The 23,200-nt window shown below is 43.4% G+C and overlaps 1 protein-coding gene across 4 annotated transcripts in view; it reads left to right on the forward strand.

Annotated features, from left to right (window-relative positions):
• The first annotated feature begins 10,066 nt into the window (after nt 1-10,066).
• Nucleotides 10,067-23,200, forward strand: part of brwd3 (bromodomain and WD repeat domain containing 3) — a 122,279-nt gene continuing 109,145 nt past the window's right edge. For 2 of the 4 annotated variants that reach the window (XM_055644151.1, XM_055644152.1), the window contains exons 1-6: nt 10,067-10,420; nt 10,572-10,630; nt 10,712-10,741; nt 10,828-10,887; nt 17,138-17,288; nt 18,120-18,218. In XM_055644151.1, the coding sequence (XP_055500126.1) occupies nt 10,384-10,420; nt 10,572-10,630; nt 10,712-10,741; nt 10,828-10,887; nt 17,138-17,288; nt 18,120-18,218 (436 nt within the window). In that variant the 5' untranslated portion in view covers nt 10,067-10,383. The remainder of the gene's footprint in view (nt 10,421-10,571; nt 10,631-10,711; nt 10,742-10,827; nt 10,888-17,137; nt 17,289-18,119; nt 18,219-23,200) is intronic. The other 2 variants (XR_008724372.1, XM_055644153.1) reach the window with 1 other exon arrangement.

A 23,200-nucleotide genomic window follows, 5' to 3' on the forward strand; every position in this document is an offset into this window, starting at 1 on the left:
CGAGCATGAAGGAGAGTTACAAAGACCTCCTAGGACCTCGTGTCGACCATGCTGCGAGTACGAGTCGAGGGCAAACTTGCCAGAACTCGCGGATTAGGTCGCCGCAGCGGTACAGCCCCTTTTGATATACAGCACAGAAACAGGCCCTTCAGCCCACCGACCATCATTCACCCACACACTAGTTCTATGTTTTTCCCCTTTCGCATTCTACACACTAGGGGCAATTTCCAGAAGCCAACTAACGTACAAGTCTTTGGAATATGGGAGGAAGCCGAATCACCCAGAGAAAACCCACTTGGTCACAGGGAGAATATACAAACTACGCACAGACAGCACTCGTAGCAGAATCAAATCCGGATCTCCGGCACTGAGGCAGCAGCTCTACTGCTGCGCCACTGTGCCACCCTTATGACATTTCCTTTGCAAAGCCAAATAGTGGCAGTGTGATTATCACTTAATTAATTATTCTAAACAAACTACATTTTCTTGGGATTGTATTAACATTTCTTTAGAGATGTTGCTTCAAATGATTAAATAAACCTTTTTATTATGAATTCAAATTTTTAAAGACGTTTAGATTATTAAGGAGCATAGACTACATTTCTCCTGTTATAGTGATGCAGGAATTGTTAAAAAGGTCACAGTGGAAATTCAAACCGAATTGTCATGTCCATACAGTATGTGGTTTACTACTGCTCTTTTTGGAGTTTAGTGCAGATAAGTGTAAGGTGTCATATTTTGGAAGTCAAACTGGCAGGACCTTCAGATTGAATGGGAAGGGTTTAGGGAGTGTTGTGGAGCAGAGGGATCGGGGAATACAGTATACAGTTCCATGAAAGTGGCATCACAGGAAGATATGGTGGTGTAGAAAGTATTTGATACATTGTCCTTCATCAGTCAGGTACTAAGACTCAACTACAAGCTGCTCTAAGAAACTATCTCATAAGTACTCTACAAATTGCCACTCTTGGGGTCCAGTACCAATCTGATTTTCCCAGTTGACCTGCATATTGAAATCCCCCACGACCACTGCCTTTCTTACATGCCAATTGTATCTCCTGATGTAATTTGTGCCCAACTTCCAGGCTACTCCCATCAGGGCCTTTTTACCCTTGCAGTTTCTCAGCTCTACCCACAAGGATTCTACGTCTTCAGATTGTATGTCACCCCTTGCTAAGGACTGAATTTCATTCCTTACCAGCAGAACTATTCCATCCTATAATGCTATATTTAAGAGGGAGTTAGATGTGGCCCTTGTGGCTAAAGGTATCAGGGGGTATGGAGAGAAGGCAGGTACAGGATACTGAGTTGGATGATCAGCCATGATCATATAGAATGATGGTGCAGGCTCGAAGGGCCGAATAGCCTACTCCTGCACCTATTTTCTATGTTTCTATCCCCTCTACCCACCTGTCTGTCATTTCAAAATGACGTGTAACCTTGGAGCTCCAAGCTCCTATTGCAGCCACGTCTCTGCAATACCCACAACATTGCACCTACCAATTTCTAACTATGCTATAAGCTCGCCCATTTTGTTCTGTATACTACATGCATTCAAATACAGCACCTTTGGCTCAGTTTTCACTACCCCTCTTCTCACATTGGTCCTGATTTTACTTAACCCTAGTCACTTATCATTCGACCACTTGGACAATAAAAACATACGTCAGGCAGTTGCTTAATCGCTGACAGGAGTCGCTGCCTCAAAAGGGCAGCCAGAATCAGAGACCCACATTACCCTGGTCACACACTCATTTCAACCCTGCCATCAGAAAGGTGGACCCGGAACCTGAAAACTGCAATGTCAAGGTTCAGGAACAACTTCTTCCCTACAGCCATCAGGCTATTAGACACTACAAACTCCAAATAAGCTGAACTACATAGGCAGGGACATTGGTTTTGCCTTTTTGCACTATATTTGTTTGTCTATTATTATTTTGTACGCATGCGCATGCGGGCCCGCACGCGAGCTTGTGCATACACACACATTGAACTTTTATTTTCTCATTTATTATATTATTTACAGTACACCATGTCTACATATTCGGTTGTGCTGCTTCAAGTAAGAAGGTCATTGTTCCATCTGGGACATATGACAATAAAAAAAAACTCTCAACTCTCTTGACTTTGTCCTACTACTTCTGGAGACTTCAAAAGTCTCTCCTTCCCTTTAACTTAATCTATACATTTCAATTTGTTGACCCCATCCCCCACTATTCAGTTCAAAGCCCCATGTACAGCCCGGGCTTTGAAGTTTGCCAAGGGCCTGGTCTCAGTCGAGTTCAAGTGGAATCCGTCCCTTCAGAACAGCTCCCTCCATCCCCAATACTGCAGCCACTGACCCACAAATTCAAATCCACTTCTTCCACACCAATCTTTAAACCATGTGTTCAACGCTTTAATCTTATCAAACCTATGCCAATTTGCACGTGGCTCAGATAGCAATCCAGAGATTATTACCGTTTTGGGTCTGATGTTCAACTTAGTGCCTTGCTGCTCAAATTCCCCGAGCAGAACCTCTTTCCTTGTTCTACGTCATTGGGACCCATACGGACCAGGATGACTGGATCTTTCCCCTCCCACTCCAAGTTTCTCAGCAAGTCAGATGGGAAGTCCAGAACCTAGCAGGAAACACAGCCTTCGGAAATATCGATCATGTTGTCTTCGAATATCATGTTCCGTTTTGGTCACCCTGATATAGAAAATATATTAAGGCTGGAAAGAGTACAGAGAAGATTTACAAGGATGTTGCAAGGTCTTGAAGGGCTAAGCTTTGGGAGAGGTTGGGCAGGCTAGGACTATATTCCTTGGGACATAATGGGGATGAGGGAAGACCTTAGAGGTGTAAAAGATCATGAAGGGAATAGATAGGGTGAACGTACAGAGTTTTTTTTCCCCCCAGAGTAGGGGTGTCAAGAACCAGGGGACATAGGTTTAAGGTGAGAGGAAAGATAATAACCCAAGGAACAACTTTTTCACATGAGTATATGGAACAAGCTGCCAGAGGAGGCAGTTGAGGCAGATATTACAACATTTAAAATACATTTGGATAGCTACATGGATAGAAAAGATTTGGAGGAGTAAGGGCTAAACGTAGGCAGGTGGGACTAGTGTAGATGGGGCATCTTGTTCGGAACTGGCAAGTTGGGCTTAAGGGTCTGTTTCTGCACTGTATGACTGATTTGATGACGAAGCAGAGAGTTAAAGTTATGGAAATCAAAAATAAATGTGGAACGCAGAATATACTCAGTAAGTCTAGTCTCGTCTGTGGGAAGAGATAGAGTCTACATTTCAGGGCAGAGACCCTTCATCAGTTCCAACATATCAGGAATATCTTTTCCCAGAGACTCACCTGACCGACTAAGCATTTCCAGGGTTAAAGTCACTTTGCTTTTGTCATGTCAGTACAGATCACATCCGCAAAAGACCATTTAACATAAGTGTTGAATTCTGCACTGCATCAAAACTTTTGAAAGATGTCTTTTGGATCATTTTATTCATCTTATGATGTTTAGAATGTATAATGGAATGGAATTGATCCAATAGCCAGCAGAAAGCTTTCGCTGGCATGATTGCTCAGGACAGTGATGGCAGTGCTGCAGGTAATAGGCGAACACAAGCGAGGGGGATTTTCGTTGGGGACAGGGTTGGACAAAGGCCAGAGATGAAGAAAATGTGTGAGACAAGAACAATGAAGAGTAGTAAATTGTGAAGTCACAGGAAATAATGGGGGATTCAATGCTCATATAGTTGGGTTGGAAGCCATCCAAGTGGAATATGAGGTGCTGTTCTCCAGTTTGCGTGTTTCTCACTCTAGAAATAGAGGTGGCCCAGGACAGAAAGAATACGGGAATGAAAAGTTAAAATTATTAGCCACTCAAAGGTTGGGTAGGCCTTAGCAGACCAAGCACAAATGTCTGGAGAAACAGTCACCAAGTTAACGCTTGGTCTTGCCGATGTACAGGCCATATTGGGAATATTGCTCACTCCTTGGTTCAGTCATGTCTTCCCACCTAAAATACCCCCTCCCCAGATAGTTTCCCCTGCAACTGGGAGATCTGGTAGGCCTTAGCAAACCATAACACAATATATTATTGACAGATTTTGAAAGGTTAGAATCCCTGGTTTTGTCTGCCTCTACGAGAGTGACACAAATTTACAGGTTGGCCAGAATCCCCGCTTTCTGATCCTCTATTAGTGATGCCAATTTACAGGAAGTCCAGAAAACTGTTCAATCTCCATTACGTCTTCTCTTACACCATGATCAGAACAACTCTCGTCACAGACAACACCTGCATTAAGGCATACATGAAGGACAAGCTCCCAAATACCATCAATTCTCTCTTCCTCAGAAGGAAGAATGGAGCACAGATTAAGGTTCTTGAAACTACTCAAGCACAGTTTGAAGATAAATAAGTGCGCAAAAGCATTACAGGAAAAATTACGGTAGTTGTATGTCCTTTCGTATTTCTGGAATCTTGATTGAGGTTCTAATGGCTTTTGACTTCATAAGAGATGAGAAAGTACAGTATGATCATCATGGGTCACTTACCAGATCTCAAGTGTTTCCTCTAAACAAGGAGAAACAGAAACGTTAGCACATTCCAAGGCAAATTAGCCAATTGGATTAAAGATTTGGAATTGGCAAGAGTTACAGGGAATTGCTTTTCTGATTGGAGGTCTATGATCAGTAGAGTACTGCAAGGGTTGGTGCCGAGTTCCCTGCTGTTTGTTATATACATTAATAACTTTATTGGCAAAGTGGCTTACATCAAGATCATTTGCAGATGACACCAAAATTGGTGGTATAGTAGAAAATCAGGAATAAGCAGTTTACAACAAGATCTCAAACAATTGGGAAAACATTGCCAGAAGTGAACAAGGTACAATAATGACTTTTAAAATACAATACACACAGATGTATTGATTGGTTAGGGTTTAGAGTGCCAAATATAGGAACATGGGAGCACAATATGGCAATTTGGTCAGTATGAACAAGATAGGCCAAAGGGCACATTTCCATGCTCTACATCTCTATGACTATTACATTTTTCTGTAGATAACCAGGACCCAAAATGTAGTAGCAAACTAATGATGTACTGGGCAGCTGTAATCCAGCCCACCTATATGCAGAGATAAACAAATGATGGAAGGCAGTCAAAGCCCAAGTATCACATCATCATGATGGCCACCTTTGTGTGTGGCTGCATCAGGCAGAGCATAGAGCCAAAGCACTTGGACACAAAGTGTCACGACCTGCTAAAGGTCTACCCGTGTTGCAAAGGATGGGCCTGGCACAGATGCCATGCAATATACTAGTCAGCTGGACATTGCCCCACCATCTGTCATTTGTGGCAAGGTTCTACCGGACCAACACCGTTGACCACAAGACCATCAGGTAGTGGTCAGCAGGGAACATCCTGCAGGCACGATAGGGGGAATTGACTCCATGGATCCTGTGACACACGTCCCAGAGCAGACTGCCCAGGTTGTCTGGCAAAATGGCTCATCGCCAGAACTCACCAACAAGCACCTGGCTTGGCTGGCAGTGAGGGGAGCCCTCCTAGTCGGATCTTTCCTGCACAGTCAGAACCTCACTACTGGTGTATGCGGCTCCCGGGACGGTTGCCCACCTCTTCGCAGGGTGTGGATTTTCAAAGAGTCTGTTTGCAAGGGTCCCTTTCACGATTTACTCTGAACAGCTCCGCAACAGAGGACTCCCTGATTTACAGACTTTTCCAAGGGACATAGTCAGAGACGGATGTCGAATGCTGCTGGAAGTTCAACAACTCAGTAAAAGACACTCTTTGGTCTTTGTTGACTTCCCAGGAAAGCGAGATGTCTGTCAGGGAATGTGGACTGGCCCGCTCCAGACTGCAGGAGTATGTGCTGAGGGATGCACTGAAGCTTGGTGTAGTCAACAGCAAGGTCCTGTGGGGGAGGGTAACAGTCTTGGGTCTTTCTGCTGCTAGACATTGGGGGGAGGGTGTGGTGGAGATGTCTCTCAAATAAGGGAAGGGTTTTCACCCCAGGAGGCCACATGAATGGCAAGGGTGGGGTGTAAAATTGTGAAAATACTACATAACAACAAATTTAATGTATGTATCACCTACGAGAATGTCAGAAGAATTTTTTGCACAGTTCCTTTATTGTATTCCTTCCTTAGCTCCATAGATGCTGCCTCACCCGCTGAGTTTCTCCAGCATTTTTATCTACCTTCCTTTATTGCATGTATTGTTTTACTGTGAATTAATTTTATTTAGAATTTTTTTTTAATCTGTTGCAAGTTTGGGTCTGAAGATGGCTCCCAGACTGAAAAGTCACTTATCAATGTTCTGCAGAGATGTTCGACCTGTTACTCTTGCACGTTTTTTTTTGTTAACCAACATCTGCAGTTCCTTGCGTCTACAAACCCATTTGCTGGATTGCAAAAAGGCGGCACCCTGACACAGGCCAACAGAAACCGTTCCGACCCTGCTCAATAAGTGGATGACATCGCTCACTTGCCTCCTAAAGCAAAATCCTTGCCAAGGAAGGATCAAAAAACATTCAGACCATTCTCACGGCTTCCTTGAAAATATCACTCACTTGTAGAAATCTCAAGCACAAGACCTTTCAAAGGGGATGAAAATCATCAATGCAGGCCAGGAGCATTTCAGTCTTTCCGAATGAGACACGGCAGCACAGAATCATTATGCAAAATCCTAACTCTGTCAACCCCCTATTGAATCAAGCAGCAGCTGCCTTTTGGGACCGCCTACATATCCCACAGACTCAAAACATCTCAGAACTGTAGTGGAAACAAAATTCTTTAACCTAATTTTAGCCAAGGAGGCCAAGGAGTGCTTTGAACTGGAGCAATACAGGAAGCAAGCCAGATGTTTACTCAAACTCCCTAAATTAATAATCTGAAATTATACATGATAAATTGATTTATCAAGCATGGATTTCTTCAATGCATGGATTTGAAGTGCTTTTTAATTTAAGGTAGTCTTCATTCAATGCGAACATTAATTCAACACCATTATACCATCAAAACTGATCATCAAACTCGGTAACCTGGGCATCGACCCCTCCCTCTGCAACTGGATACTGGACTTTCTAACCAACAGACCCCAGTCTGTGAGGTTAGACAAGCACACCTCTTCAACCCTCACCCTGAACACCAGCGTTCCACAGGGCTGTGTGCTGAGCCCCCTCCTCTACTCCCTCTTCACCTATGACTGCACACCTGTACATGGTACTAACACCATCATCAAGTATGCAGATGATACAACGGTGATTGGCCTCATCAGCAACAACGATGAGCTGGCCTACAGGGAGGAAGTCCAGCACTTAGCAGCATGGTGCGCTGACAACAACCTGGCCCTTAACTCCAAAAAGACCAAGGAGCTCATTGTAGACTTCAGGAAGTCCAGAGGCGGCACGCACACCCCCATCCACATTAACGGGACGGAGGTGGAACGTGCTTCTAGCACCAGGTTCCTGGGAGTCAACATCTCCGATGACCTCTCTTGGACCCACAAGACCTCTACTCTGATCAAGAAGGCTCATCAGCGTCTCTTCTTCCCGAGGAGACTGAAGAAGGTCCATCTGTCTCCTCAGATCCCGATGAACTTCTACCGCTGCACCATCGAGAGCATCCTTACCAACTGTATCTGTTGGAGACTGTTGGAGACTGGCTGTGCTTCCGCGCCCCCTGCAGAGACTGGAAACTGCCGGGGAATCCGTCGCGGAACTGCCGACTCACGACCGGCTGGGGCTCCACCCCGCTGCTGGGCCAACCACATCCCGCCCGGATGGGCAGCCAGGGATCGTAGAGGTCCATGATGGTAAGTAGCAGAAGGATGTCTTCGGGCAGCCGCCCCAGGTAGACCCGCTCGATTGAGAGTCTAGACATATACATATACATCAGGACACACTCCTATACCCCGTGACAACTCGTCCCTGCCATTGCCCAGTCACGTGACCGTACCCCTGACTGCTGAGGGTTCGTGTAGCAAGTGGGTCACCACATTGAAATTAAAAAGCAGCTATAAGATGGCCACAATGAATAGAACAGGCAATGGGCTGACTCTCCAAAGTGTTTATAATTATATATAGCAAAGATACTAGAGATATATAGCTAATGTGACCAAAATCTTAAAGATGCTGGTTAGTGTTAATTTTTAAAGCAAGAACTCAGACGCTCAGGCAGCATCCGTGGTGGGAAATGCACAGTCGATGTTTAAGTCAAGACCCTTCATCGGGAGTTTTTAAACTAAACAAAATTTAAATGCTTATTCCCATTGAGAAAGGTTTATGACCAAAATAATAAAGCAATGCTTGGTACATTACAGGTTTGTTCGTGAACAAAGGATGGGGAAGTATTAAAAGTTCCAGCACTGAAAATAGTAGTAAAACCTAGTAGGAAAGACTTGGAAAAATGTTAGAAATATTGAAGCTACGGGCTAGCCAGGCAAATGGTTGGAGGGAATTCCAATGTTGTCATTTGGAAAAGTATATCGTAATAAATGAATGTCAGCACTTTTAAAGACATATGTCAAATAAAGTTTTGTTTTAAACAAAATAAATAAACAAAAAGGATAAAGTCATTATGGGTTTATGAAACTGATCATTAGCTTTTTTAAACACCACAAATGCAATAGTGAAATCAAAGACCACATCAGAGGCAACAGGAAGACACCCAGATTAAAAATTAGGATGGCAAAGCATTCACATTTTTCTTACTGTCTTGATAGATGGAACCTAAACAGGGCACAATTTCATAGTTATACACAAAGTTCTAGAATAACTCAGCAGAAGATGCACAAAATACTCAACTTGGCAGGTGAAATAGTTACTCCAGCACGTGTTTTGTTTTAAACCAGTATCTGCAGTTTCTTAGTCTCCATAATCTCTACGTTTGCACTCCAAAAAGAGTCCAAGAGGAAAAAGAGCAAGAGGAAAACAGACACAGAAAAATCATGAACTGTTTTCTGAGAAGTAGATGACAAGAAATGTTACTTTACCAGCAAAAATATCATTAAACGTTACTTTACCAGCAAAAATATCAATAAACAGATTTTAAGGTGACTGGAAAAAAAGACAGACATTTTAATGATGTTTTAACTGTACATTACAGCCATCAGGAGTGCCACTGTTTGGAAATGTGACAAAATCAAATTCAACAGGAACAGTGAGGAACAAACTGGACAAATACTTCAAAAATATGGAACAAAGTGCAGTGATGTACTATGACAATATAGAAAGAGCGAACATAAATATCGATGAAAAAGATCCATTTATGTATGTTATCAAATCAGATTTAAACAACACAAGGCAATGAAAATAAACTAAACCTCTTATCGATATTGGTAATTAACAAATAAAGATAAACTCAATAAGCCGAGTTTCTTTGAAAACATATTAGTCATTCAGTACTTCGATAACACATCGCTTCCGGAAAAAGATAAAGATAGCAAGTTAATAGTTACCCCAACTATTTCCCTCATTGTATTCGAGAATTCCGCAATAACACTGCCTCGGTAACCCGTTGCACAATACACGGACTTTGAGAACCACCAGAAAATGATGGCTTTAATAAGACCACGACTCGAGTCTGAGCAACCCTGGTTGGTACAGCACTTCCCCACCCATCCAGGTGCAGAGACTTCATGTCCAGGTACAAGCTTACTACTGGTACAAGCTTAATACCAACACATCGCAAAACACTAGTTCAACAAGGTTCAGCCGTTAACTGCCCAGTTGTCAGGCTTGATGAACATTAAACACCTCTTATTATCAACAGTCCCGCCCCAGAGCAGGCTCTTTAAAGCAGTTAAAGACAGCTGCCGTGTTGTCCGTTGGCTGCCTCCAATGTCGATCAAGTCAGCTGTTTCCGCCATCACGTTCAGTTGCCTCAAGCCGGACGAGTTACAGAAAATAAACGTATCCCTCCGCCACTCCTTATAAAATAAATTTACGTTAGGCGTTAAATCCCTTTTTTTTAACGAATGTTATTGTGGGGAAGCGATTGAGCCAAAGAGATCTAGCCATAGCCATGGTGGGTTATGAGGGGAAAGGGAGAGGGTAAAGGGGAAGATGTGGAGGATTATTTGGCGGTGGGCGGGTTGAGCGCGGGTGGTGAGGAGGCGGGCCGGCGTGCCCCCTGAATGGCGATCGGAGCGTGTGGCGCTCGGGCAGCGCCAGCATCAACATCAACCAGGCGGCCGTCTACATCGAGCCCGGGCAACACCAACACCAACACCAGGCGGCCGTCCACAGTGAGCCCGGGCAGCACCAACACCAGGCGGCCGTCCACAGCGAGCCCGGGCCGTGTGTAGCGTTAATACCAGCACCAGCCGACCGACCGACCCCAGCCAGCCCGGGCCCAGCCTCAACATGTCCGACTGCAGCCGAGTATCGCAGCTCGAGTGCGGTAAGTGTCGCCGCCTGTGTCCCCCCGCTCTCCCTGACGGCGGCGGCGGCGGCGGTGGTGGTGGTGAGAGGAGATAGAAAACCATGTTTTAAACGCGAGAGCCGGCGCCCTGTTTGACTTTCTTCCTTTCTCTCCCCACCTCACCCGGCAGAGCTCTACTACTTGATCGCCCGCTTCCTCCTCGCTGGACCCTGTCAGAAATCGGCGCGGGTAAGTCAAACCCATCACTTTTTCAAACTGTATATGTATATTTTAAACATATTTATTTCATTCTCGGTTCTTTTCGCGCAGGTCCTGATCCAGGAGTTGGAGGAATATCAGGTAAAAACACTGCGAGGCGGATTTGTTGTTGCTTTCTCCGGCGCTTCCTGCTTCACTCACTCACTCTTCACATTTCCATCCTCTAGCTGGTCCCTCGGCGTCTGGACTGGGAAGGGAAGGAGCATCGGATGAGCTTTGAGAGCCTGGTGAGAGTTAACAAAAGCGCTCGGCAAAATGAAACGGAAGCAATACAAACTTTTTTTTATTGCTGTATTTTCTGGAGGAGTTAAATCTCCCGCAAAAAAAAAAGCTGCCTTTAAAGAAAATCTCTTTAAAAATAAATGGCATCAACAAAAGTTTAGTAGCTTTTCGCTTGATAGCCCCCTTTGAAATCGCGGCAGTTGTACACAAAAAAATGTGAGGTGAAATTATAACTGCAATGAATTAGAACAAAGCGATTTTAGTTTAAACAAAATTATTATGGTACGTTTATTGTGGTTTGGGAGTTAATAGGTTATGTAGGGATACTGCGATTCGGTCCAATCGGGGTGCGCCTCTGATTTGCTGCCGCGGTACGGTGAAACGTGACGGCGTCTCCCATAGGCGGGTTGGCAAGCAGGCCTGACACAGGAAACTAATGTCGATCACGTCTGAAAATTCATCAGTTGCCTTGGACTGACTGCACATAATAGACAGCTGGAATATCTTATGGCAATGACCTTTCCCCCCTGTATTAGTCACCTTTAAATTTACGTAGAAACATTTAACAGATATTCTAAAACTAATGATGTGTGTTAGTGATTATCCACTTAATTTCATTAATAATCGAACAAATAATAGCAGTTTAAAATGATGCAAATGTGAACGTAGAGCTGTTTGGAAGCAAGAGATTTTTCTGCTCAGAATCTGACCTATTTCTGACACTTTAACATGGGATGCCATAAATCATTCAGTGAATAACTGAATATGTTTCTTGTCCTCGTGTTAAGTGTGTTCATATTCATTGGTTAAAAATGAAATTTATTAATTGATTATCTTTCTTTATATGCTTTCATTTTATTTGCATGTGCTTTAAAAGAATATTTTGTGTCTTGTAGACTAATTCTTAAAATCCATTTGATATATTTATGATATTATTTAAAAGTAATAGATTTTCTGTAGTCATTTGGACAAACTCGAAAGTTCTAAAAAAAATTATCAGTCTGAAGAAGGGTCCCGACCTGAAACATCAATTATCCATGTTTTCCAGAGATGCTGCCTGACCCACTGAGTTACTGTCATCTTTTGTGAACACTAGCATCTGTAGTTCCATGTATAGGGTGTCATAAAAAAATGCTACTTTAATACCATAATTGAAGTTTCAGCAATGTATAAAAGATGTTGGTGGCAGGTATTAATGATCAATTACATATAACAGCTATTAATATAATTTAGTAAAACATTTATCCAGAGATGCAAGAAAATTTAATGTTTTAGTATATTGCTGACTAGGTATGAGCCCATATTGAAGATGCCTAGGTACTTCGCTCCGTAGTATCAGTCATTTCTCCTATTTGCAATCAATAAACTTGCATCCATTACACTTGTCTGTTATTAGTCTGATTGAAGCAGGGTTTTTTTTCAGTTGGGATTTGTAGATATGAGAGAGAATTGTCCCTTTATCATGCCATTCCACATGCCATAGCTGGATCCTGTCCTTGATTTTGGCTTTCAGTTTTGACGTTTAGTTGTCCAATGTTTGTCATATAACTAAAATGAAGCCGATACCAGGTTCTTCTAAATCTTGTAATGACAAACAATGTGTTGTTAGCGCAGTGGTAGAGTTGCTGCCTTACAGCGTCAGAGACCCGGGTTCGATCCTGACTACGGGTGCTTGTCTAGATGGAGTTTGTATTTTCTTCCTGTGAATGCATGGATTTTCCTCGGGGTGCTCTGGTTTTCTCCCACATTCCAAAGACTTGCATATTTGTAGGTTAATTGGCTTCTATAAATTGTCCCTAGTGTATAGGGTAGAACTAGTGATCACCAGTCAGCATGGACTTGGTGGGCCACGCTGTATTGCTAAGCTAAACTAAGACTTGGATAGGAATGATTTAGAGGGATATGGGCCAAATGCAGGCAATAGCCATATATGCCAACTTGGTCGGCACAGACAAGTTGGGTTGAAGGCCTGGTTCATGTTGACTTGTTGCAAGATAGTTGTACATAATATAAAAGCCAAGAAAATGCTGTTTTATTCTGGGGCCCATTTGTAGCAATTTAAGAATTTATGAAATTGTGCCAGTAATTTTCAGGCAATGATTGAGCTCAGTATATAAGATGACTTTTAAGGCATTGATGATTTATTAAGAAGTGCACACAATCTTTTTGAATTTCATGACGCGTCAATTCCAACTATGGAAATCCCTGATAGAAAATATTATCTTCATGCAAAGCTCTAAAAAGTTCACTGAGCAAACTGTACTTTTCTTTGCTTTTGTGGATTTGGTAATGCCAGTACCATGGACTCCACCTGATGCTAGAAAGAAAATGGTTGAACCCCAAACCTCTCTGGTGATTTTCATAGCATGCATGACACTTTTGAGTTTGGTAGTTTTGGGTTTGAAAAATGAGTCTGTGTTATGGCCCCCAAAGCCATTGCTTGTCATTTCAAGATTTGGATATTTAGGCCTCTACTTTTGGCATCTTTTGTTTGCTCTCCTGAGTTGCTGTTTGCCTATTTCCACAGGAAAACCATTCGAATACAGAATTAGGCAGAACATTTTCAGTCTTTTTAGATTGATGAAAGTGCAGCAAGTTCTGTGTTGTGCTGCATTCATTACTTGGACAGAAGGTCAGCTTATGGATCAATTATTTTCCATGGTGCACACAACATGCTGGAGTAACTCAGCGGGACAGGCAGCATCTCTGGAGAGAAGGAATGGAATCTCCAGAGATGCTGACTGTCCCGCTGAGGTACTTCAGCATTTTGTGCCTACATTCAATTTAATCCAGCATCTGCAGTTCTTTCTTACACATTTCTTTTCCATGCTTGTACCATGTTATCCCTTGGTACTAGTGTGAAGAAAACTGCAGTTATGGGATGTGGCATTGTGTCTTCATCTGCAATCAGCGTTAAAAACATTTCACGAGAAGAAGAATTTTTTATCTTGGGTCCATTGAGGTGGCCAATATTTATCTTAAAGAATGCAATATTACTTTGGAAAGGCAAATCACTTAACTTCCAGGACTGAGATGTTGATCAATAAGATCTGCTGGCTGTGTGTCAAGAATGAAGACTCTACAGGTTCTGCTTATTGTCTGCAATGTATTCTTGGCATCTCATTGAAGGGAAAATAAGGTTTTCAACGTAATTGTTTTGTCAGAGACATATATGTCTTCCATCCCAGCATTTATTAAGCACATGCTGGGCAGATATGTACACATGGAATATATTTGCATCCTCAAGAATGTACTATATCAGACAGTGATCCAAGTCAAAATATAACTGAAGTTGTGTTCCATGCTCCATTTTAAAGTTATTACCAAAGAATAGTAAAAGCCTCAAACATTAATAATGATAAGGAGGAGGTGGCTGTTGACGGTATTTGGTTGTTGGTAAGGATGTAAATGAGTAGCTTCAGCTCCATTGTAGACTACAGCACCATAGCAAGGACACAGAATTATTGGTCACCCTACTTGATTAATCAATATCAATTTTGATTGTTGTACATATGGTAAACTCTTTTTTTTCAGAATTAACTTGGTTAGTCACCATTAGAAATGCAGTACAGGTGCACAACCTTTTATCCGAAAGCCTTGGGACCAGACATTTCTCGGATTTCGGGATTTTTCGGTTTTCCGAATGAAAGGTTTTTAGCGTAGATTTTAATATGTGGCTCAATGGTAGAGTGCTCGGCTCGTGGCCGCAAGGTCGCGGGTTTGCGCCTCGATCCCGGCAATTACCCGGTCAGGGCCGGCCTTTAGCCGATAGGACCTATTTCTCCCAATTGGGCCCCGCGCCTAAGGGGGCCCCGCGCTAGAGTAATCAAATCAATTGGAGCAAATATCTTATAGCGCGCAAGATGGTCCACTCCTGCGAAATACAATGAACTGACGCGTAGTCCGCACTGGAGCGTAACCTCCGTCATTTCAGTAACCCCGACCCGACTTCAGTTATGCCTCTCGCAGCGTTGCGAGGGAACAGTTTAGGTGTTGTTAAATGTTTTAAATGTTTTTTATCACTTCATTTTTAAACGGCACATGCCTTGTACTTTTTAAACGGCACATACTGCAGATGCTGATTAAACCGAAGACAGACACAAAAGGCTGGAGTAAATCAGCGGATCAGGCTGCATCTCTGATGAGGAATACGTGATAATAGGAGGAAATAGGTGATATTTCGGGTCGACTTTTTCAATAGCTGCCATGAGGGGAGAAGCGCCGGCACCAAGAGCGAGGGAAAGCGTGGACAGACGGACGAAAGCAACGTTCATAGAGCAGCGTTGGTAGACATTTCAGGTCGAGACCCTTCTTCAGACTGATAGTCAAGGGAAAGGGAAACGGGAGATATCGGCAAATCTTCAATTCACTTGTCCTTAGTACCGTCCATAGCTCTTGCTCCTCTTTCCCCTGAGTCAGTCAGAAGAGGGGTCTCGACCCGAAATGTCACCTACAAAGATCTTTGGTCACCTATTCCGACCTATGATCGTTGCTTTTGTCCGTTCTGTCCGCGTGTTCCCACGCTCTTAGTGCTGGCGTTTCTCCCCAGACTCCGCCAAACAAACACACACACACACCATGTCCGGCAGATCGCTGCGGGCCGAGAGAGAGTAGAGAGATAGAGGGGGAAGAAAGGGGTAGATGTGGAGGTCTGTGTGAGGTGGAATGGAGAAGGGGGAGGTGCCCTCACGCTCCTGGGGCAGCTCTCCCATCCCTCTAGTCGCCGTGCTTCACGCACACAGCCCCGGCTCCCGCCCTCCCCCCTCTCTCCAGGAAAACACGGTGAACAATACACGGAGGGCCGGGCCGGGGGTTGCAGCAACGTTTACAAACCTCGGACTGAGCTCACGCCCGGACCCGGGCATCCGTTCCCGCCGCTGGACCCCCCTCCCTCCCTCCCTCCCTTCCCTCCCCTCCCTCCCTCCCTCCCTCCCTCCCTTTCCCTCCCTCCCTTCCCTTCCCCCCCCTCCCTTCCCTCCCTCCCCCTTCCCTCCCTCCCTCCCCCCTCCCTCCCTCCCTCCCTCCCTCCCTTCTCTCCCTCCCTCCTTCCCTCCCTCCTCCCTCCCTCCCTCCTCCCTCCCTCCCTCCCAAAAAGACTCCGCCAAAAACAACACACACACACACACACACACACACACACACACACACACACACACACACACACACACAGCATGTCCGGCAGATCCTTCCTCTCTCTTTTCCCTTCTCTCCCCTCCCTTTGCCGAAACCCTTCCTCAGACTGATAGGGGGGACTGATAGGGCAGTCTGAGGAAGGGTTTTGACCAGAAGCGTTACCTATTTCCTTCGCTCCATAGATGCTGCTGCACCTGCGGAGTTTCTCCAGCATTTTTGTGAATCCCTAGACCGAGTTCAGTGAGCGTCCACCGCGGGTCATCCGGAGAGGTGACCACGGAACCTCTCCGGGCGACCCTCGGTGGACGCTCACTGTACTAGGTCTAGGGATTCCTACTCTCCCGGGCAATATACCCTCCCTTTTTTCCAGGACCGAAAATGTCCGATTTTCAGAGCTTTTCGGTTTCCGGAATTTCGGATAAAAGGTTGTGCACCTGTACATGCTATGGATTCCTCAGAACTTGTTAGCTGTACCTCTACCATCTACAGATGGAAATATGCCAACTGACTATTCATGTGTAAGCAATTGGATATTGTGAATTGTGAACTAAATTTCCTTTTGCCATGGCTTTTAATATATTTTGTTATAACTGTTATGTGACTTCAAAACTTTCCTTGCAAGTTCGTACCAAATTATATTTAGATTTAGAGTAAATTTTATTTTTGTTCTTTCCTTTGTAATGCTGATATTCTGGGTTATCTTATGGATTGTATAGGATAGGCAAAAATAAGCTTTGTGGCTTCAGCCTATTCCTTTTTCGGTCATTGATTATGTGAATGTTGTGTGAAATGGATACAATGTTGGTTCATATTGACACGGATTGTAAAAGATTTGTTCTTTTTAATGTATGACCAAAATAAACTATTCATTCATTCATATTATAGAAAGCAAAACAATAAATGTAAGCCTCTCCTGTTCCACAATATTTTGAAAACTAATTTTGAAAGTATTGTGGAACAGGAGAGCTGCAGATTATTTTTGTTTGTATTTACCATGTGCTTTAAATCTTTATTCTTAATTTACATTTGGATTATATTTACATTCCCAATGACTGCTCGGGTACAATGCCACTGTACAACAATTAGAAACCATTTAACAAAGTATTTGAATGTTGATTTTAGGTATTAGCCAACAAACATGTATCTTCAGATCACTTGCTGCAAATCTGTCAACGGATTGGCCCCCTGTTGGATAAGGAAATCCCACCCAGTGTTCCTGGAGTGCAAACCTTACTGGGAGTTGGGCGACAGTCATTGTTACGGACTATAAAAGGTAAATAAAATGGATGATTCTATTTTAGGTTTCCTTACTGATTTTGACAATGAAATGAGTTCTGAATTTAATTGTTTTGGTTATTTCATAGAAATGTTTTTGGTCTGTTGTGCGTTGAACCTTATTTTTCTAGGAAATCTATGGATGGGGTTACTAAAGATAGAATCTCATTGGCAAAAGCAGATTATTCAAAAGCACACGGATGCATGTCATTATTATACCTAATTTGCACAGACGTTTGAGATAGTTTGTGGTCTTGATAGAGCTGGGAATTGGCATTTCTCCATATGTCAGTGATAGATATTATTTTTTCTTTTCGTGCTTTATTTAATGGAGCGGCAGATTCCCCATTCTTATCTGAAATTTGGGCTAGTATATTCCTGTGCTTGGAGGGTTTGTTTTGGTCTTTTGCAGTAAGGTGCGGCCTCTGAACATCAACCCTAATTAATGTTACATTCAGAAGAGTAGTTAAGAATTTGAGTTGGCATTTTCCAACCATTTAGAGTGGGTATCAACCTTAAACGACTAGCTATTTGTCCCACAAATGTTGCCTGGCTGCTTTTTATTTTAATTAGAATGTTGGTTTTAGTATGCTTTAATTACCATGCAAGCCACAAAACATACTGCTGTGGAAATATGCTATTGTTCCTTCTTTGTTGTTTGGATAGAATTTTAGATCTTAACATCATTGGGGGTAGCTTCTTGCATTGTAGCAGTTTAAGGAGGTGGTTCACCACGATCTTCTCAAATGTACAAATGCAGGTCTTGCCAGTAAAACATTTATACCAGCAATTGGGTTAAAAAAAGTTTTGGTGTTTGTTTAACCTACAGATTGCAAACATGTAGTGTGGAAAGGTTCGGCCTTCGCTGCTCTTCATCGTGGAAGACCACCAGAACCTCCTGTGAGCTACGGAAAATGTCCAAATGCTGGTAAATTGGAAATATATTGAAAATTTGTTCCAAAAACCACCTCTGGTTGGTACATCTGTATTATTTTTTCATTTCAAATTTAATAGGTAAGGTAAAATTAAGTGAAGGGTCTCGACCCAAAACATCACCCATTCCTTCTCTCCAGAGATGCTGCCTGTCCCGCTGGGTTACTCCAGCTTTTTGTGCCTATCTTTGGTTTAAGCCAGCATCTACAGTTCCTTCCTACACATTAAGTTCACTATGATGGAATGAAGGTTAAGGATCCCTTTATAATGAGCAAAAAAAAAAGTGTGGAGGGAATAGACCAATAACGTTTCAGATTAGGGTCCTTCCTTAGACCTATGGATTGGTATTGAGTGAGTGGAGGGCTGCACGTTTGGACGAGGTGATATTGGAGTGGAGAAGACGAGACGGTCAATGGTCCTGCAGCATTTGGAGATGAAAAGGATGAGAGAGGGGAGAAGAATGGTGGGGCAGTCTAAGAGGAGGAGGAGGAGGGTTGGGGGCTGGAGAAGGTGTTGTCCTTGCCAGAGACAAAGGCATGGTGCTGATGAATGAAAAGGTCACTGATGTTGGGCTCAGAAAATGTTGAGGTGTGGGCGTTGTGTACAAAGGTTATGCCTCTGCTGAGGACAGGCTGTTCAGCATTGGAATGAGGATGGTCAAGGGTGATGGGGTAGACATGATAGGATGGGGCTGAGGGCAGACACAGTTGAGAAGGGCAGAGGGCTGCAGGGCTTAGGAGGGGTACTGTGAAGGGAAGAGGAGCTCGGCGGAAAGGAGGGTGTATGGGGTGATGTAGGAATGGGTGTTAGGGGAAGTGGCGTGATTAGCATCAGGGAATGGTTGGTGAGACCGAGTGATGTTGAGGGCCCTGGTCTGGACAGTGGGACCTAGCAGAGCGAATGGTCCTGGCCTGTGGGTGACCAGGGAAGTTGCAGGAACTGGTAGTGGTGAAGTCTCAGTGGCCTGGAAGTGGCTGGGAACGTTGCATGAAGAAGACTCCTGACCCAAATCGTTGTCTGTCCATTCCCTCCACAGATGCTCCCCGTTCTGACAAATTTATACTTTGTACAGTCCCGTCACCATTAGGAGGCTATAGACTAGTCTCACCAATATCCTCTTACTGATTTTTTTTAAAGTTGATTTTATGTCTTGATCTTCTAAGCTAACATTTCTGACTGAGGTATGGACCTCATTCTTTATTAAGCGAACTGTCCCAGAGTCCTTTTTCGTTCTGTATGTTTATCATATACTCTGAATTATTCAGTTCTCATCCTTAAGCACTTTGCAAAATGTCTCTAATTGCCATTGGATTGTGCCCATTTATTTACATTTGTGTTATTATAGTATTTGATCTTGATAAAGAGCCTTCCAATTTTGTAATGTTTTTGTTTTCCCCACTTAAAATAATTGAGCTCATGGATGTAATGCAGAGGCTCTATAAGGTGCAGGTCAGGCTGCATTTGGGCACCCTATCAGAGGAAGGATGTGCTGGCTCCGGAGAGGGTCCGTAGGAGGTTTGCAAGAATGATTTCAGGAATGAGTAGATTAACATATGATTAGTGTTTGACGGCACTGGACCTGCACTTGCTGGAGTTTAGAAAAAAGAGAGGGGACCTCATTGAAAAGGCACAGAATAGTGAAAGGCTTGGATAGAGTGGAAAAGAAGGAATTTTTTTAATTTATTTTTTGTTGGGGATGGGGCCCTGGTACGTATTGAACAAGGATTGTTTCGACGTACCCGACAAAGAGGCAGGCGTAGCTGGGGCCCATGCATGTGCCCATAGCTACGCCTTGTATTTGGAGGAAATGGAAGGATTCAAACGTGAAGTTATTGAGGGTAAGGACCAGCTCCGCTAGACGGAGGAGAGTGTCATTAGCTGGGTATAGGTTGCTTCTCTGGTCGAGGAAGAACCGGAGGGCTTTGAGACCATCCTGGTGGGGGATGGAGGTGTAGAGTGACTGGACGTCCATGGTGAAGATGAGGGGGTGAGGGCCTAGAGAATGGAATGCGCGGAGGCGGCGGAGAGTGTCTGATAGAGTGGATGTGGGAGAGCCTTGGACTAGAGGCCATAGCCTCAGAATTAAAGGACGTTCTTTTCAGAAGGAGATGAGGAATTTCTTTAGTCAGAGGGTGGTGAATCTGGAATTCTTTGCCACAGAAGGCAGTGGAGGCCAAGTCAGTAAATATATTTAAGACAGAGATAGATTGTTTCTCGATTCGTGTATGTGTCAGATGTTATGGGGCAAAGGCAAAAGAATGGGGTTAGGAGGGAGGGAGATCAGCCATGATTGTATGGTGGAGTAGACGATGGGCTGAATGGCCTAATTCTGCTCCTATCACTTATGATCTTATGAATGATTGGGTTGTGTGGGGTTTTCTTTCCTGGAAAGAATTTGATACTAATCAAGATGTGTAAAATTGAGTAGCCCGGAAGACTGCATTCCTCTTGGTATCAATAAATAGTGAACTTCAACATTAAGGTAATTGGTAGGATTAGAAATGAGCTAAGGAAATGTTCTTTCACATAACCAATGGATGTAGTCTGAAACTTGCTCATTGATTTACAATGTAAACAAAGCAATGCAGAATACTAACATAGGCTTGTGTAGGAAGGAACTATAGATGCTGGTTTAAACCGAAGCTAGACACAAAAAGCTGGTGTAACTCAGCAGGACAGGCAGCATCTCTGGAGAGAAGGAATGGGTGACGTTTCAGGTCGAGGACCTGTGGGGTTGTAATGTTTGGATCGAGGGTCGAGACCCTTCCTCAAAGCCTAACAGAGGCTTTGTTCTGATCATAGGGAAAGGAAAATAATCTAAAAGATGGTTCTGGAGCAGATGAGATATGTCTGTTGGCAGCCACTGGTATTGTAAATCTTAATGATTCTAAAGCAGCAATGTGACGGATTATCATCTTGCTTGGAATAATATATTAAGCTTGATAGAACAAACCAATCTGCTTGATAGGTTCTATTTCTGAGTCTGCCACCAGTGCACTATGGCTGCCAGTGTGTAATCTGCAAAATGCACTGCTGTGGCTTGTGTTCACTACTTGGAAGGACAAGAGCAGTCGGCATATTTGAATATGCACGTGCTTTTTTAAAATTGAGTTTATTGTCACGTGTACTGAGGTACAGTGAAAAGCTTTTATTGTTTGCTAACCAGTCAGCGGAAAGACTGATTACAATCGAGACGACCGTATGACAAAGGGAATAGGGAATTAGAAATTGCATAAATTAAGTAGTATATTTTCTGCTATTATTTGTTTTTAATGCTTATTCACAAAAGTAAATGTTTCCAAGTATTTAGGAATTTTGTCTTTTTTAAGCAGCATCTGGACTATTATTTCGGATTTTTGGACCAGGTTTATTAACTTCCCTCTTCTGTATTAAAGGGTGATAATAAACAAATGGTTTGAGTTGAATTACTAGAGTTAGCCCCTGGCTATGTGACCTAAACATGACATGTCAGTTAGATGTATGTTTTGCTTAAACAACTGAGGTTAGGGCAGGACTGATTAGTCTAACATTACTGTCATGTGAACACATGTTCTGGGTGGTAAGCTCTGGGGAAAAAAAAGTCTTAAGTGCTTGGGTTTCACTCGGGTTTTAGTTATACTACTCTGTGGGAAGGGAAGAGATTGTTTGGGATCTGGTTGTGATTTTTTTTTAAAGTATTCACTGGATGCAAGTGAACTACAAGTTGATTGGAGGATAGCAAATATACCCCTTCCCTTTTCTCATGGTAGTTTAGTTTTAGTTTAGTGTATTGTTGCAGTGAAAAACGTTTGTTGCGTGCTCAGGCCAGGTGTCAGCTCTTCCTCATGCTAGCCCTTTCAACATAAACCCGCAGGTGAACACCAGGCCATCATCTCCCAGACCGATACTGATCTAATCATCTCTGACAATCTCCCCTCCACAGCCTCGAACCGTATAGTTTCCCAGGCCCATACTTCCTGTTTCTATCTCCTTACCAAAATCCACAAAGAGGACTGCCCTGGCAAACCCATTGTTTCTGCCTGATACTGACTCACAGAGCTCATCTCCAAATAACTTGTCTCCTCCACCCTTGTCCTGTCACTTCCAACCCGCATCTGAGACACCGCACATGCTCTTCAACACATCAGTAACTTACAATACTGAGGTCCCTACTGCCTCATCTTTACTATGGGTGTCCAGTTTCTTTACACCTCGATTCCACACCAGGAAGGTCTCTGGACTCTCCAGTTATTCCTTGAACAGAGATGCAACCCGTTAACCTTTACTAGCACTCCACCACATACGGCCTCAACAACTTCTCTGAGTCCTCCCACTTACTTTGTTAAAGGTGTAACCACAGGCACTCGCATAGGCCCCAGCTATACCTGCCTTTTTGTTGTTATGAATTTCTTTTTTCTGAATCTGACAAAGGGTCTCGAACCGAAACGTCTGACCTGCTGAGTCACTCCAGCACTTTGTGTAATTTTTTTTTTTAGGGAGATTATGCCCCAACTTTATCAAAAAACCCTCAAGACCTCAACTGGTGTATTGGTCATTTAGGTACAAGGAGGATGCAGCAGATATGCACCAGGATGTTGCCTGGAATGGGGTAGTTCAGTTGTGATGGGATTCTGAAGAAGCTGAATTGTTTTACCCTGGAGCTGAGGTGGTTGAAGAAGATGATTAAAAAAATATAACATTGTGGAATTATAGATGGGTAGTCTGCAGGAAACCTTTCCACATATCAGAGGTAGATAAATGTAGAGGATGGTTTTAGGGTAATGGGGAAGAGATTCCGAGGAGATATAATGGGGAACATCTTTATCCAGATGGGGGTAAATACTTGGAATGCACTACTGGAGGGAGTGGCTGAAACTGGTTGTAGACAGTATTTTAAATTTGTCTCAATGAATACTTGAATCATGTGCATTGAGGGTTACGGACTCTACATAGGTGCCCATCCATTAGTGTGACAAGTTGGGACAAATTAACTGTTTC

This window comes from Leucoraja erinacea, chromosome 12 (genome assembly GCF_028641065.1).
Source record: "Leucoraja erinacea ecotype New England chromosome 12, Leri_hhj_1, whole genome shotgun sequence".
NCBI classification, from domain to species: domain Eukaryota; kingdom Metazoa; phylum Chordata; class Chondrichthyes; order Rajiformes; family Rajidae; genus Leucoraja; species Leucoraja erinaceus.